This window comes from Pseudorca crassidens, chromosome 8 (assembly GCF_039906515.1).
Source record: "Pseudorca crassidens isolate mPseCra1 chromosome 8, mPseCra1.hap1, whole genome shotgun sequence".
In the NCBI taxonomy this organism is placed as follows: Eukaryota; Metazoa; Chordata; class Mammalia; order Artiodactyla; family Delphinidae; genus Pseudorca; species Pseudorca crassidens.
Genome location: NC_090303.1, coordinates 95599539 through 95616099, shown reverse-complemented (window position 1 = coordinate 95616099; position 16561 = coordinate 95599539). Strand labels below are relative to the sequence as shown.

At 51.7% G+C, this 16561-nt stretch overlaps 1 protein-coding gene across 4 annotated transcripts in view; it reads right to left on the bottom strand.

Annotated features, from left to right (window-relative positions):
• Positions 1-15655, bottom strand: part of CLCN1 (chloride voltage-gated channel 1) — a 33413-nt gene extending 17758 nt beyond the window's left edge. For 2 of the 4 annotated variants that reach the window (XR_010945671.1, XM_067747258.1), the window contains exons 1-12: positions 15396-15655; positions 12050-12170; positions 11538-11669; positions 10812-10940; positions 10444-10577; positions 9175-9252; positions 8071-8149; positions 1797-1922; positions 1382-1466; positions 1059-1160; positions 643-727; positions 219-368 (exon numbers count right to left, since the gene is read on the bottom strand). Coding sequence is in view for 3 of the 4 variants with exons in the window: in XM_067747258.1 (XP_067603359.1) it covers positions 219-368; positions 643-727; positions 1059-1160; positions 1382-1466; positions 1797-1922; positions 8071-8149; positions 9175-9252; positions 10444-10577; positions 10812-10940; positions 11538-11669; positions 12050-12170; positions 15396-15575 (1401 nt within the window). In the remaining variant the exon portion in view is untranslated. Of the gene's footprint in view, positions 1-218; positions 369-642; positions 728-1058; positions 1161-1381; positions 1467-1796; positions 1923-8070; positions 8150-9174; positions 9253-10443; positions 10578-10811; positions 10941-11537; positions 11670-12049; positions 12171-15395 lie in introns of those variants that run through there. The other 2 variants (XM_067747259.1, XM_067747260.1) reach the window with 2 other exon arrangements.
• Between the last annotated feature and the right edge of the window lie 906 nt (positions 15656-16561).

Below are 16561 nucleotides of genomic sequence, written 5' to 3'. Positions count from 1 at the left end.
TTATGGCAACATCACTAAGCTGACATAAATGGAACATTAACCCAGATATTGGTTCACTTCTCTAGATGAGCAACTTACTTACATTCTGGTTTCCAAACTGTTTTTTTTTTATTAGGTTGGACGAAGACCAAATGAAGTTTTACCGTTCCCTACCCTATGCACACCCTGTTTCTGTTGAAAACAGAAGCCCAGGGAGCCAGGAATGTAGGGAGAGGTACCTTCATGATGAAGAAGAGGATGATGATGACAACGACATTGACTTTTGGGTGGATCCACACAGCTGACTGGCCCAGGCTTTCAGGGTCCCCTTCATGCTTTACCCACGTGTTGTTGTCAAACAGGGTACTGATGGCTTCGCGAGGCATTAACTGTGAGAGGAGGAAGCAAAAGGGAGCAGTTCTCCAGGGATGTTCGGTACTTCCATTTTTTTAAGAGAACCAATTCCCCAGTTTCATTTTTCACGGGACCCTTTTGCTTTTTTCTCAGGGAGAGAGTCTATCCTTGGGCAAAAGCACATATGCTCAGAAGCCTGAGGGAGACCTGTGCTCTTTCCTCCTTTCCATGTGGCCCTGTCCTGGCTTTGTCCCAGTCATGTGCTCAGTGACCTGACTCCCACCCTCAGAGGTCACCCTTGGAGCTGACCTCTCCAGCCATGAATTGTCCCATTCCTGGTGGGAAGGTGAAGGAGGCGATGACAAAGGTAACAATTCCAGGATAGAGCAGGCGGCTGAAAAAGAAACAATTAATCCTCACCCTAATTTAGTCAGGCCATAGTGGACAACTCTCTGGACTCTGGTAAGCCAAAGTTTTACTGTCGTCTACTACAGTAAAACTGGAGTCTACTGTAGTCTCAGGCCATTAGACAGAGAATTCTCTCCACCAACAAGCAATCTTTAAAGGGGAAACTACACCGTTCATCCTTGTACAGTATCAGGGCTTCTATATTTTATCACAAGCCACCTGAAGGCATTTAACGCCTTCCACAAAGATTAAAAGGGAGGAACTCTTGGAGAAAGCACAAGGTAAACAGGTAGGGCAGAAGACGGGCGGTGACTCACTGCTTCGCCAGAAACTGGCTGAGGGCCTTGTGCTTTCGGACACCGAGCATGACTTGGCGATGCAGGTACACAAATACAGCTCCCAGGAAACCACAGCAAATCCTGAGGGTGTAGGTTATGCAGAAATGATACCGTCATCCCTCGGACCCGGCTACCGCAGGGAAACAAATACCAGGCACACACCTTCCCTTTCTACCCGCCTCCCCCAACGGTTTGCACTTCACCCACACCAACCCCACCTTCCCGACTTGGGTCGCTTCCAGTGCAAAGCCACGCCCCAGCCCTGGTTCCCCACTGTCCTCCGAGCAGACAAACCCACTGACCCGATGGCTGCAAAGGCTGGGAGCTCCTGCAGGTCAAAGGGGAAATCCATTCGGAAATTGGTTCTGAAGAGAGCTGTGATGGTGACTATAGGATGGAAAGGCCAAGGATTATGGTGGGAGCATCACAGAAACGCACCGAGAAGGAACCAGGGTCACAGGTTTTAAGGATTAAAGCTTCCTCCCATCCCAATGTCTCCTCTTCTATTTGATTTCCTTTTTCTAACACTCCTGGCTGAGACACTCTCCCCTATTCCATGACCTGTATCCTTGCCCTATATATACGCTTGGGCCTTGGTCTCTCTTCCCAGATGATGCCATCCACTCTTTTTCTGCACTGCCCCACAGAACTTCCCTCCACGCCCCATTACCAGCCTCCCTATTTCACTCCGCCTCCACCCCAGGGCTCCCCTGTTACCAGCATCCTTGTTCCACACGGCTAGCACTCGGAAAACAAAGGCGCTGAACGTGGCTGCAAAGAATCCTCGCCAGTAGTTCCTCACGGCGAAGTAGGTAGAGGTGACCTCGATGCTAAACAGCACTCCTGTAGGGGCCAGGAAGTAGGGTCAGGTGCAGACAAAAGTGCGAGGCTCTCTCCCGCACTCCCACCCCGTGGACCCAAGGAGCTTTTGCTGAAACTTCAATGACAGGGGGAGCAGAACTGGGAAGTGATGATCTCTTAGACTGCGCCATGCTCTAAACCATATACCTGCTCATGCTAGCAGTTTTCTGCAGGCCAGGGATGTGGTTCAACAAGATACAGAGAGGATGGGAAAGGAGGGGGTTTAACCCACGAAACCTGAGGGTCAGGTGGTCGTGCCCTTTCCATCCCTTAGAAAGCAAGGTTGGGTGGGATTCACAGTTGTCTGGTATCCACAGGGATTTGAAAAATTTCTGCAAGAAAAGTTACAGAAGAGAAAGCTTCCAGAGCAGGTGCTCACCGGAGTGCCAAGCAGAGCTCAAGATTTACAGGGACTCTCCTTAACACCCCCCTCAATCTCTCCTCCCTTCTCCCATGCACCACGTACCATGCAACTTTTAGGGAAGAAATAAGAAAAATGAATAAGAAAGGGCTTTGTGAGAGCTGACAATACTCAATATTGCAAGAAAGGAAGGAGGATTCATCCACATTTTTAAAAAAATTAATATTAAAAACCTGACTGAAAAGGACCAAATCCAGGGGGAAAACCAAGAGGCCAGAAGAAGCTATAAACAATTATGCTTAAGAAAGGTGGGTGATGATCCCTGGTCAGGGAACTAGATCCCACGTACGTGCCACAACTAAGAGTTCGCGGGCCGCAACTAAGACCTGATGCAACCAAATAAATAAATTTTTTTTTTTTTAAAAAAAAAGAAAGGTGGGTGAGGTAGAAGGAAACCTAATTAAGAGTCCTAAGTTGTACTGTTTCTGAGAGCAGTTGCTGGAACACAAATGAGAAGGTAAATAGATAGAAAACTAGCAAGAGTTGGTGGAGACAAAGTAAGGAAGCTAATAAGGGTATAAAAGATAGACTTAAAACATGCAAAGAGGGCTTCCCTGGTGGCACAGTGGTTAAGAATCCGCCTGCCAATGCAGGGGACACAGGTTCGAGCCCTGGTCCAGGAAGATCCCACATGCCGTGAAGCAACGAAGCCCGTGCGCCACAACTACTGAGCCTGTGCTCTACAGCCCATGAGCCACAACTACTGAGTCCACATGCCACAACTACTGAAGCCCGCGGGCCTAGAGCCCATGCTCCGCAACAAGAGAAGCCACCACAATGAGAAACCCGCACACTGCAATGAAGAGTAGCCCCTGCTCGCCGCAACTAGAGAAAGCCCGCGTGCAGCAACGAAGACACAAAGCAGCCAAAAATAAATAAAGGGAAAAAAAAGATGCAAAGAAAATAGTCTTTAAACATACCAAGAATCAGGGAATAGACTGTGATTAGATGCAAAGAAAAAACTTACAAGAGAATTACCTAACACCTGGCTAAGCCTCATTTTTATCGGAAATGAAGAAGGAAAACAAGGAAATGCAGCCCATAATTAGATGAATGGAGAAGAGGCCCAGACCTAGGAAAGCCCGTGAACTAGATAAGGTTCGTCTCCCCTTGCTCTCTGCGAGAACGGCTGCTGGCCAGCCCAAGCCCCCCAGCCCTCTCCTCCATAGGTGACAGTCAGCGATGACAGGAAGTCATTTATGCCAAGGGAGTGTGGTTACTTCCTCGTGGAGGAGCTGCTGCATCTGGACAGGGGATTCCTCATGGTTAGCTCAACGGCGCCTTCTCTGGGAAGGTATCCCCGATCCCCCTCCGCGGGTAAAAACAGTCCTTCCCTTCCCTTGTTCTCTCGGAATTCTGGACTATCAGAGCACTTAGCACTTTCAGGTACAGTTATTTTTTTACATATCTGCGTTCCCCCAGGATTGAAAGTTCCTTGGAACCCAACCCCTAACACAGTGCCTGGTACATAATCAGGGCTCGGGGCCTGTTCTACGGATGCACAGAAAGGAGAGGGGAGAGGGGGACGGGAAAGGAAGAAAGAGAGCAGAAGAGAATAGATGGGGGGCATTTCAGAAAGTAGGGAATCTGAGGGACAGAGCTTTGCTAACCACCTCTTGCCCCTGCTCCCCAAATCTTATCCAGTAAGGCAGCTGTTTCCTTGGCCTAAAAGGACTTGACACAGTGGGGAGTCAGGTAGAGCAAGTCTCTCCTTTTCTTTTCTTTTCTTTTTTTTTTTTTGTGGTACGCGGGCCTCTCACTGCTGTGGCCTCTCCCGTTGTGGAGCACAGGCTCCGGACGCGCAGGCTCAGCGGCCATGGCTCACGGGCCCAGCCGCTCCGCGGCATGTGGGATCCTCCCGGACCGGGGCACGAACCCACGTCCCCTGCATCGGCAGGCGGACTCCCAACCACTGCGCCACCAGGAAAGCCCCTCTCCTTTTCTTTACCAGTAACAAAACCAAAGTCGGCTTTGATTTGTCGGATGTAAACTATCCAACTCATGAATGGTTTACGACCAGTTTTTGAAATCCTAGGCTAGATTTTCTTTCCTGCGATGTGGTTCTGGGACACCTTCTCTAACAGTCTGTCACTGTGTACTTCGGAACGAGAGCTCATTTTCATATTCGCCTGAGCCAGACAGAAAATGTGCTGCTAAGAGGAAACAAAGCATTAAAAACACAAACAGCATTTGGAAACTCTCTGGTCTCCTAGGTTCTGTAATATTGCTCTCTTTCCCACCCTGAAGGCTCCTCTCTGCCTTCTCCCTGGCACCTTTGCCTCTGCCCAGCCAGCGCCTTGTCCTTGGTCTCCAACAATTGCTACTCATAGACACACTTTCTCGATTTCATTCATGCCCATGGCTTCAACTACCACCTCCATGCTAACCTACTGGTTAACAAAGCAATGCTTTCAGCTCAGTTCCTGAACCTCAGACTCACCAAGCCAGCTGCCTATTTGGTATCACTTGGAGACGCCACAGGAACTTCAAATCCAACGTATTCAAAGTGAAATGTATCAGCTCCCCCAGACCTGTTTCACTTCCTATATTCCCTACCTTTTTTTTTTTTTGCGGTACGCGGGCCTCTCACTGTTGTGGCCTCTCCCGTTGCGGAGCACAGGCTCCGGACGCGCAGGCTCAGCGGCCATGGCCCACGGGCCCAGCCACTCCGCGGCATGTGGGATCTTCCCGGACCGGGGCTCGAACCTGTGTCCCCTGCATCGGCAGGCGGACTCTCAACCACTGCGCCACTAGGGAAGCCCCCTATATTCCCTATCTTGCTTGCAGCATCACTATCCACGCCATTTCCCTCGTTGTAAAATTGGAAGTTAGCGTAGATTCCTCCTCCTTTCTTACCTTTCACATCCTCACATAAATCAGCCACCAGGTCCCATCGATTTTATTTTCTATCACCCATATATATCATCCTGTTCTCTGTCTCTTCTGCCTCTGCCCAGTTCGGTCTCTCATTATCTAGCATCAGGACTATGACAATAGTCTTCTTGTTAATCTTGGATAAATCCTGTTCATCCACAGGCCAGTTCTATCCTGCACAGATCTGCCAGAGTTGGCCATGTCACTTCCTTACTTGAAATTCTTCCATGGCTCCCCTTCACCTGTGACAGCGTTCCCCAAAGTCAGGTCCATGAGATACTATGAGTTCCATAAGAAGGTCCTTGCAAAAATGCTACACTTGGGACATTCACAATACATGTCAGCATATCAAACGTTCTGATAACTCTTCCAGTTTAAAAAACTACCTTTTGGGGCTTCCCTGGTGGCACAGTGGTTGGGAGTCCGCCTGCCGATGCAGGGGGCGCAGGTTCGTTTCCCGGTCCAGGAAGATCCCACATGCCGCGGAGCGGCTGGGCCCGTGAGCCATGGCCGCTGAGCCTGCGTGTCTGGAGCCTGTGCTCCGCAATGGGAGAGGCCACAACAGTGAGAGGCCCGCGTACCGCAAAAAAACAAAAACAAAAAAACTACCTTTTGAACCCAGTATTTTTCAACTTATCTTATCTTGGAACACTGTTTAAGGGTTATGTCTGTTAACACCATGAACTCTGTTCCATAAAACACATTTGGGCTAATTCTAGCCTAGAGAATGAAATTGACATTCTTGTGCATTTCCTAGGAGGACCTTCAGGCTTCAGCCCCCAGGTACCTATCCAGACTCATTTCCTGTCATTCCTTCCCCTGTATCCTCTAGAAATGCACATATATGTTAATTTTAGTCCCTTACATCTTGACTTTGCAATGCTGTCTCCTCTCTCTCCAGAATATCTTCCTTGCACTTTGCCCAGGCTGCCACTGGGACGCTTCTTGAGTGAATTGTGATGGTCTGCTTGCCTTCCTGTCCACCCTTTCAGCCGTGGGTACCTGAGAGCACAGGAACCAGCACAGCGCCCAGAGGGCTCACGGCAGAGGGCACATATGGAAGCAAAAACATATTTGCCATTTTAGCCAAACAGTGAAGCAAATTTCTTTCATCGGTGTAAGGAATTAAGAGTTGACCATATAGTGAATAAATTATTCTAATTTTTTAATTTTAGAATTAGTCTATGTTCATAAAATAAAGGCAATCAAGTAATGTTATCTGCAAATTCATTTAATATTTGCCACTTATTACAAACATCCTGAAAACAGCATTTTGACTTTTCAATGCTTCACATTTTCTCAGGAGCCACGTTTTATCTGTTAACTTTTCTATTTGCCTCTCCCGTTCTCTACACGGGATCATGAAGAACCTTCCTCATTCACCCCAGAAATTCTAGTTTTATGCAAACAATTCATATTCTCTTCACTTTAAAAGAATCTGATTAGAAACAAAAACAAAAAAAAATGCTACCTTTCTAAAAACGTTCTTCAGACCTTCTGGATTTGTAAGACAAAAGACCAAATAAAGGTGAAAGCGGGTATAAATGCAAGTGTGAACATTTAATGTGTGCAGAAATTCAAACACACGACCCTTCACTGGCTGATGACTATGACTTTAATGACAAGAGCTGACAACAAAAGTGCAAACAGGATGCCAGCTGACGTGTTCGCTGACATTGGTTCAGTGTCAGTTCAAGTGAGCATGGTGCGTTTTCATTAACTGTACACGTTTATCCATATATCGTTCCTGAGCCAAGTCATCTTAGTTTCCTGAAGACTCCTCTGTGCAAGGACTGATTACATGTTCATAATTGAAAGACACCTCTAACAGCTGGTGCGTTTAAGAAGCATATGCCTTTCCTGCAGTTTTGCTTCTCAGATTGTCAACATGGTGTCTTTTTTATCACCAATGAATCCAATGAATGATCTTTATAATCCTTGCTCTGTTAATCTGGTTATAACTGTTATCAATGAGTAAATAAACAGATACAACAGCTTTCTCTGACCATGCCCACTTATTAGTTATTCAGGACAAGGAAAATAATCTGAAAGGTTACCCTATGTCTAACATTAGTAGAAAGAGCTAAACTCAATCTTAAATTGCTGGCAAGGAAAAACGACACTTTACTTCCACCTGTAGTCCTCATTTAAAGTTGATTATTGGGACTTCCCTGGCGGTCCAGTGGTTAAGACTCCACGTTCCCAATGAAGGGGGCACAGGTTTGATCCCTGGTCGGGGGACTAAGATCCCGCATGCCCCAAAGCGCGGCCAAAAAATAAAAATAAAGCTGACCATTAATCTAAGTAAGGTCCGCCTAAACTTCTGTGTCATTAACAACATACAACCAAAGGTAAGTCTTCCCTTGGAGAAGAAAATACACAGAGGTGTCAATTATACTTCAATTAAAAACAATGACAAAAATGAATTATTCAAGAGCAAAAAACCAAGAGGAACATCCACAGGAGTCCCCTGTTAGAAGATGTAATAAGTGAAAAGCAAAAATATCCAACAATACGACGGGTTTTAATATAAGTACGGGACCCATAAAGGCTGCCTCGGTTTTCCTTCCTGGCTCTACCACTTATTAACAGGATGACCTTGCTCAAGTCACTAACTCTCCCTCTCTTCCTTAATGTAGATCTCATCCAGCTTTGGACAGGAAGGGATGTAAAGTCCTTAGAACACTGCCCGCGCATAGTAAATGCTCACTAAAAGCTATTCTTGCTTTACTCTTGTTTTCACTGCTCATAATGGAACTTGGGGATGCTGGCGAAAACTGTTTTGGGAGTAAGACCAGGCAAGTGGACAGACGCAGGCGGGGGTAAATCACTTGCCTCCAAGCGGTGTCCCAAAGCAACAGCCGACTCCTACTGCACAGCCCACGGTCAGCATGTCAGTGTAATAGTATGGCTGCTACTGGGGGAGACACAGACAAAGAGCCAGATGGGAAGGATGGGCAGGGGGGCAGAAGAGGAAAGGACAACAGGCAAGGGTGGGGAATAAAGAAGGAGCGGCTTAAGTCACAGGGAATCACAGTGGCCCCGTCTCCCCCCTGCGATCCCAGGCCAAGAGAAACTCAAGTTAGTTTGGCAAACAGGAAGTGATCTCCTAGCACAAGGTCAAACATAGAAAATGAAATAAATGTTAGGCAAATATATGGAAGGAAGGTCAGCCAATCAATGGTCACCAGAGGGGCGCTGGAGATGGGGACAATCACGGCAAGAAGTGTCAATAGCAAGAGAGACAGGAAAGGACTTCAGACAAACAGCACCAATAAGGCCGGCAAGAAACAGCCACCAGCCTCAAAAGAACAGACAGCTCCCTGGTAAAAAAAAAAAAAAAAAAAGCGCGGGTGCCTGGAGTCCAGGGCCTGTGATCCAGGGTCACACCCTGAAGGCCCACCCACCAGTCCCTTCCGCGAGCACCCCTCTCCACCCCAAAGCTTGTGGCAACCGCTCCAACCCCTCGGGCCACCGGGGTAGGGAGGAAGTGGGACTTGCCTCCGACAGGGGCTGCAAAGCAGCATCCCACGCCCACCGCGCAGGCCGACACCAGGAGATCAAGCTGCCCAGGCACAGTCTGCAACAGAGAAGCTCGCGGCCAGGGCGGGGGAGCGCGCACGAGACGGGGTGGAGGGGCAGAAACAACAAAGGGACGGGGCGGCACCGGAGGGGAACTGACACCCGGGCGGCTGAGGAGCGGACCACGTGCCGAGCCCCGATGCGGTGGCAGGGATCGGGGTGGGGGTGGGGGGCGTCAAGGAACGGGTACAGGCTAAACAGCGGCATCGCGTGGCTGCAGTAGGCAGGTGGCGCCACGTGTGTGGGGACGAGGGAGCGTGGGTTAGCGCAGTGCCCGGCTCAGCATCACGGCCAAGGCAGCCCTGCCCCACCCGCCAGCGCGCACAGCCCCAGTTCCTTTTGCCTTCTCAGCCTTACCTCGTACACCCCACAGAGCACGGACATGAACTTGCTGAGGACAGCGGCGCAGATGCTGGCAATGTGGACAAAAGGGCCCTGGGAGAGAGGAGGGGGACGAGGGGTCAGGGGCAGGGGGCCGGATGGGGGGCTTGGCGGCATTCTTGGACAGACATTGGTTGCTCCAGGCACTGTACCAGGGGCTGGAAATACAGACGTGAGCAAGATAGAGGTTCTGCCTTCGCAGAGCTTCATCCCAGGGAGGAAGGGGGGTGATACACCAGCATATTATCATTTCAGAAGATGTCCCCCGCTCGCCACGAGAGAAAGCCCCCGCTCAGCAACGAAGACCCAACGCAGCCATAAATACATACATACATACATACATACATTTGTTTCAAAAAAAAAAGGGAGAAAAAGGAAATGCTAGGGGCTAAGAAGAAATTGAGGGAGGGTCAGAGGAGAGAGAGACAGGAAAACTGAGGGTGGGATGGGGAAGGTCACAACTGAGTAAGGCCTTGATGGAAATGAGGCGTGAGCCGCTTGGGCACCGGGAAGGAGAATGTTCCAGGCTGAGGGGACAGCAAGTGCAGGAGCCCCACGGGGGGGGGGGGGGCAGGCTCGAGCAGTTGAGTGGCAGGAAGTGCCTGTCACTCAAGCTCGGGGGAGGAGGGGCAGCCTGATCCCCACAGCCCCCCTAGGCCCCAGGAATAAGTGTGGACCTCATTTGAAGAGGAATGGAAAGCCATTCAAGTTCCTGACCAGAGGGCAGACATTCCTGATTCCATTTTGAAAAGATAACTCTGGCTGCAGGGGGGGGCGAGAAGGTACAGGAGCATAACCTTGAAAAAAAACAGCCTCTTTTAGGTCTCAGTTTTCACAGAATGTGTCTGGATTGTCTCTAAGGCAGTGGTTCTCAACTGGGGGAGATTTTGCCCCCAGGGGACCTTTGGCAATGTCTGGAGACATTCTGATTGTCACAGCGGGGGTTGGGGGCGGGGAGAGGACGGCTGCTGGCATGTAGGGGGTAGAGGCCAGGGAGGCTGCTAGTCGTCCTACAATGTACGGGACGGCCCCCCAGAACCAAGACTTACTCAGCCCCAAATGCCCACTGTGCCCAGGATGCGAGATTCTGCTCTAAGGTGCTCCCAGCGCTGATGAGGACCTTCCCATGTATCTCTCCTCCGGAATCCCCATGGTCCACGGCTGCCCCCGGAGCTCCCTCTAGACTCAGTGCCGCCCTCTGCCTGAGGACCTGCCTAGCTCACCCCACAGTAACTGGAGTCCTACCTCTTTCCCCACAGGGATGCCACTGCCCAGCCCCGCAGTCAGGGCCACAACCTTGGCCACGAAGGCCTTGAGGGTGAGATATTCCTTCAGGACAACCCCGCGAAGTATTGTCTTCATTTCAGGGATTCCAGAGCCTAAAAGGGTTTTTAAAAAAACGATTGTGTGCAGGTTCAAGCTGGAGGTTAAAGGTAGACGGACATCCAGATAGTGGACATGGGGGTGGGGCGAGAGGTCTATGGGGGGAGGACAGTAGCAAAGCGGCAAAAGGACTGTCAGGGGGGTGGGGGAGGGAGGGAGGGGAGCGCGAGGTCTACAGGTCAATGAGATTCTGCTGGATTATGTTGATGGCATGATGGGGAAGTTCTCACCGACAGCCTGGGGAGAGATGAGGTGGCAGAAGAGGGCACTGAAGAGGATGAGGATGAGTGGGAAGCTGACCCAGACCAGGAACTGCAGAGGCAGGTTGGGCTGCATCTGGTAGTAGGTCCACTTGTAGGCTGCAGAGACAGGCGTCTGGGCTTAGTCCTATGTGGATGGCATGTTGCTGCCATCCCACACTCGCGGCATGGAACAGCGTGCTAGGAGCGTGCTCCCACCATGGCTGTCCCGTTTGACCTCAGAGATGGCACTGTTCTCATTTGACACAGTGGGGGGGGTCTAAGCTGGGGGATGAGACGTGACCCGTTCAAGTTCCCACCACTTGTAGGAGGTCAAGTGGGCGCCAGTGCAGCAAACCACACTCTGTGGGCACGTCATTGGAGGCTGTGGCTCACCCAACCACCCCGGTTAACCTGGCACTGAGGGGCTCCTGGGACTCCAGGTGTTTCCAGTTGCCTGAACTGAAAAGTCCTAGGAGAGCTAGGACAAGTTGGTCACCCTGTGAGAGGGGTCCCCACAGCTTGGCTGGTAGCAGGTGGGAGGGGCAGAAAAAATGGATCTGGGTCTGGGTCTGGTCTCATCCTGGGCCAGAGCTACACCTGATCTCCTCTGTGCCCCATCCTCCTCCCAAAGCCCCCCCAGCTTACCCTAGGTCGAAACTCTAGAACAACTGCAGTATGGGGAGGGCTGAGGGCAAAAGGCCAGGTTAAACCTACCCTGAAGGGTTTTGGCACTGACATAATCCATGCACCAGCTAACCAGAGCCATAAGCAGCCCCAGAAGCAGCAGAAAGATCCAGTCTTCCCCTAATTTTCTTCTCATCACGAGTCCCAGACGGTGGATACAACCTAGGAAAAGAAAGTAAAGGGGAGCAGGTAACCAGTCATTACTGTGTGTGTGTGGCTGAGGACGGGACGTGCAGGGCCCTCGGGGTCTTGTCTCTATGTCTCATTCCCTGAGTTTCTTCTCACTGCTCTGCCCTTCAGAAGGCACCAAAGTCCAATTCCCCATTGGCTACTTGATTCCTTTCTAAACCCTAGGAAGGGATAGTAGGAAGGCAGAGTGAGAAGGACATGGGAGCCATGTCTTCTCCTTAATACCTGGAGGAGGGCTTTGGTGTGCGTGTGGGGATGGCGAGCCAGAAATATGCAGCACGTCTTCTGAGCTAGTGTCCTAATCCCTGTACCTCCTTGCATTGCACGTTCCTTTATCCCCCGGTCCCCATCACCTTGACATTTAGAATAGTGATCCTCTTCCGTGCTGTCCATGGAAGCACTGGAGTCCATCGTCTTGGGCATCCCCGTGTCCTGCTCGTTGTCTGAGAACTGCGCTTTGTGATGGCCATAGATCTGGACAGAGGGAGATGGGAAAGGTCTGTCTTGTTGAAGAGTTAAAAGAAATAGAGGGAAGCATATAGATCCATAGATAAAACAAACAAACAGCTTTTAAAAATCCTGGGTGTTGGGCTTCCCTGGTGGCACAGTGGTTGAGAGTCCACCTGCCGATGCGGGGGACACGGGTTCGAGCCCCGGTCTGGGAAGATAACACATGCCGCAGAGCGGCTGGGCCCGTGAGCCATGGCCGCTGAGCCTGAGCGTCCGGAGCCTGTGCTCCGCAACGGGAGAGGCCACAACAGTGAGAGGCCGGCGTACCGCAAAAAAAATAAATAAATAAAAATAAAATAAAATAAAATCCTGGGTGTTGAGGGCCTTGGGCAGGGTCACTTTGTGGTCATCCGTGCCCTCCACTCCCCACTCTCCGTCTGCACTTTTCCTACTCCTCACCCTTGTCTATCCATCCACACCTTTGCATATCTGTAGTCATCTTGGTCAACAGCAGCCTTCATCAAGGGGACCAATTTCTACTCTGAAGTAGGGATACAAAAACTGTGCTAAGGGCTTTCCTGGTGGCGCAGTGGTTAAGAATCCACCTGCCAGGGCTTCCCTGGTGGCACAGTGGCTGAGAGTCTGCCTGCCGATGCAGGGGACACGGGTTCAATCCCTGGTCCTGGAAGATCCCACATGCCGCGGAGCAACTAAGCCCGGGAGCCACAACTACTGAGCCTGCGCTCTACAGCCCGCGAGCCACAACTACTGAAGCCCGCGCGCCTAGAGCCCGTGCTCCACAACAAGAGAAGCCACCGCAATGAGAAGTCGGCACCACGACGAAGAGTAGCCCCTGCTCGCCACAACTGGAGAAAGCCCGTGCACAGCAATGAACACCCGATGTAGCCATAAATACATACACACATACATATATACATAAATGTATTTTTAAAAAAAACTGCTGATACTGGGCATCTGCATCAATTACATGTTTTTGTGTCACTGCTTCCTGTGTCTCAGCCTCTCTCTTGTTTCCCCAGACCCCTCACACTGATGTGGACGGGGTAAGGAAAGACCAGCAGGTGACTCTTCGTTGCTCTTGGCCTTGGTGTGTCTAGCTTCAATGAGGCCCCTCAGTTGCCCTGCCAGGCTTAGAGAAAGCCCGTCCACCTCCCCTTCCTGTGCTCAAATGCACAAACTGGACCCAGCCCGGATAAAGCAAGGCAGTCCGCTTCCTCCTGAAGTAGAGCTTGCGTGTTTGGGGTGTGTGTGTGTGTGTGTGTGTGTGTGTGTATGTGTGCAAGGTCTCTAACTGCCCCACCTCCACTGCACTAACTACGTCCTCTGGAGCCAGGGTCAGGCCAGGCCATGTTGCTGGTTCTGGGAGAGCCTGGGTAGAAGAGATCTGATTTCACAATACAAGAAGTAGAGTTTATGCCCGAGTCCTGGACAGGCACGCACTAATACCCTGCTCCTGGCTCTTTCGTCTTCTGGGATGTGACTGAGAGAAGCCGTGTTTCCCTCTGTGCCCTACTTGGCCCCCGAGAGAAGACGTTACCCACGGGGGGCCAGCACACGGGCTGCCTCAGTCCCCTTGGTTCCCAGGCTGGTGGAGACGAGAAGAGGGTGCTCCATGCCAAACTGGGCTGGGAAACACTGAAAGAGCCGGATCTGTGCTGGCTGGACCAGTGTGCACCAGTCGAGCAGGGCTGGGGGGGCAGGGAGAAGGCAAGCCTGAAAGCATTCGCAGCGTCCAGATTCCTTAACAAAAACACCCGTGTGTGGGGGGCTGGGGCTGGGGCTGGGAGGATGGGTGAAGCGATGCTGACAAAATACTGATGACTGACCATCGGGCAAGGGGTACTTGGGCATTCATTACACTGCTCTTTCTGTTTTTGTATGAGTGTGAAATTTCCATAATAAAATTTAAACAGAGGAAAACTTAAGTCCAAACTCCCCTTCTTTGCTTTCAGGGCCCTTTGGAACCCTACTTCCCAAGTCACCTGAGCATTCCGTTGCAACAGGAAGCTTCACGCTAGTGTACCTGGCTTCATCACTGTCACCAGAAGATGCCATAACTGCACCTTTACGCAAGTTGTCATCCCACCCAGACCACCTACACGGTGACAGTGAGCCCAGGGCCATGAGCAGAGGTCTTTCTGTCCAACCCCACACAGTGTTCCAGGGTCCCCTCCTCCAGGAAGCCCTCTCTGACTCACCATTGGAGCCTCTGCTGGCTTTTGTGTCCCGGTCCCCACCTGATTCTCCGGGGCTGCCCTTACCCACCACCCTCGGGATGGATCCGGACTGAGACGCGGGTCCTCTTGACCCCCGGCGCTGAGATCACCAGCCCAGGCCAGCCCTCAGTTTCCCCGTCCTGTCTAGACCCCGTGAACTAGAGGAACCACAGTCCACCCCCTCGTTGGCTAAAACACTGTTAAATCTTGATTTCCTGGTCCTCCTGACAGGTTCCATCCTGTCCTCTCTGCAGGCACATTCACTCGCTAATCCTAACCTGTGTATTTATCTGCGACAAGCTCCCAGCCTGTCTTTCAGCGGTGCTCATCCCATTGCCCATTCCTAGATGTCTAGAAGCCCTAGAGGATATTTATCCCTGGACATCCCTAATTAGTTCACAAGCCCCTCTCTCTGGGTACAGATCTCTGTACCTGTCCAGGTGCCTGCCATTTCATCGGTGCTTAATTAATCCTCCCACCTGAAAGTTTGATTATATTTCTTCTGCTCATTTGACACTGGTCTACCTTGGATCACTGATATGCAATTCAGTCCATTTTCTCCACTCATCCCAACTCTTCTGCCTTCTGCAGAAGTGCTGATTTGTGTGTGTCCTGCCGAGGGTGGGGAGGGAGAAATCCGGTGGTGTCTGCGCGCGGGTGAGGGTGTAAGGACAGCTCACGCACACAGAGGTGTGGTCCCCTCTGCCACTCACCTCGTGTGGGTTACGTAAGCACGAGCTCGTCATGCATGTGTGGCTCTGCCCTCTCCCCCCAGGATTCGGGGGTTCTGTTAGTAAAACTTGTGTTAAAGTACCCGTGGATCTCTGTATAAGGAGCTCACAAGGCTGAACCCAGACCTTTGAAGAATGTTCATATTTTGAACACATGACTGCATACTTTTTCAAGTTAAAAAGATCACAGTGCTCCCTCTTTTCACCTGATTCCTCTTTGCCCCCAATCCATGGTACCACCGTCTCCTCGAATCCACCGCCCCCTCCCCTTAGGACGTTACCTGTGTGGGGCGGGCGTTGGGACGGGAGCCTGCATCCCTCCGGAGCCTGTGCTGCAGGCCGCCACTCTTGGAGGGCAGTCCGTAGCTGGTGCAGTGTTCAAAGGGCATGTACTGGTACTGGGGGGCGCTACCCCACCAGCTGGGCTCGGCCCCATGCCTCTGGGACCCAGATGGCTCCATGCTCCCTCCCGCAGCCAGGCCTCGGCCTGCTTGTCCCTGCCCTCCCCCCAGTACAGCTCCTTAAGCCTGCCCTCCTGCCTGTCCCCAAGGCGTCTGGGGCAGCGTGCCCACCCCCAGCTATTTATAGCCATCTCTCCGTCACATGACACCCCCCAACCCAGCCACATTTGATCTGCTTGGGGTCGAAGCAGGTGTGAGAGCCGTGTGGGGGAGGGGTTGGGATGAGAACCTGTGGGACAGCCCCGCAGGGAATTCCCTCAGCAGGGCCAGCACTGTCCCCCTCCTTAGTCACTAGGAGGCTCCCAGCCCCAAGCCACTGGTCCGGCTGTAAACATTGCCCAGACCAGGATGGAAAACAGCTTCGCATGCTCTCAGACCTGTGTGCTGCCCCGGGTCTGCCTCCTCTAAGCAACCCACCTCTTTTCTTCAGTCTGTGGGGACATGAGGGCTGAGGAGCTGGATGGAGTGGTCCTAGGGTCCCGAAGCACCGGGGGACAGCTCACCTAGCAGAGTAACCGGCGCCTCTCTGCCATCTTTCCCTGCAGGCTTGTTCCCGGCTCTGTGTCTTCCTGAGGTTTAGTTCTCATCTGTGGAACCAGCTCTCCCCCAACCCAGCCAGTGTTCGGCTTTCTCCTCCAGCTCTGCCTTTTCTGTCTGCCAGAGGCTGCTGGTGATGCTTTGGGGTCATCCCCTTGACCACACCTTCATCACCCCCTGGGTGTGGGACACAGGGGTAATAGCCTCGCGTTCTGGCATTTCTCCCACGTCCCAGACTGGTACACGTCAGCCACACCAGCAGCCTGGATGTACAGGGAGGGACTGAGCCTCCCTTTAGACCGTGGAGCATCCCTCGGAGGTCTATCAGGGCAGGTTAGATAACGGGGGAGAAGGGGAAGTGGGCCAGGGGAACGAGGGAGGCCGAGGAGGGAAGGGAAAGGGCGTTTCTCGTGATGAGCCCGACACACGTAAAAGATGACAGGGAAGTA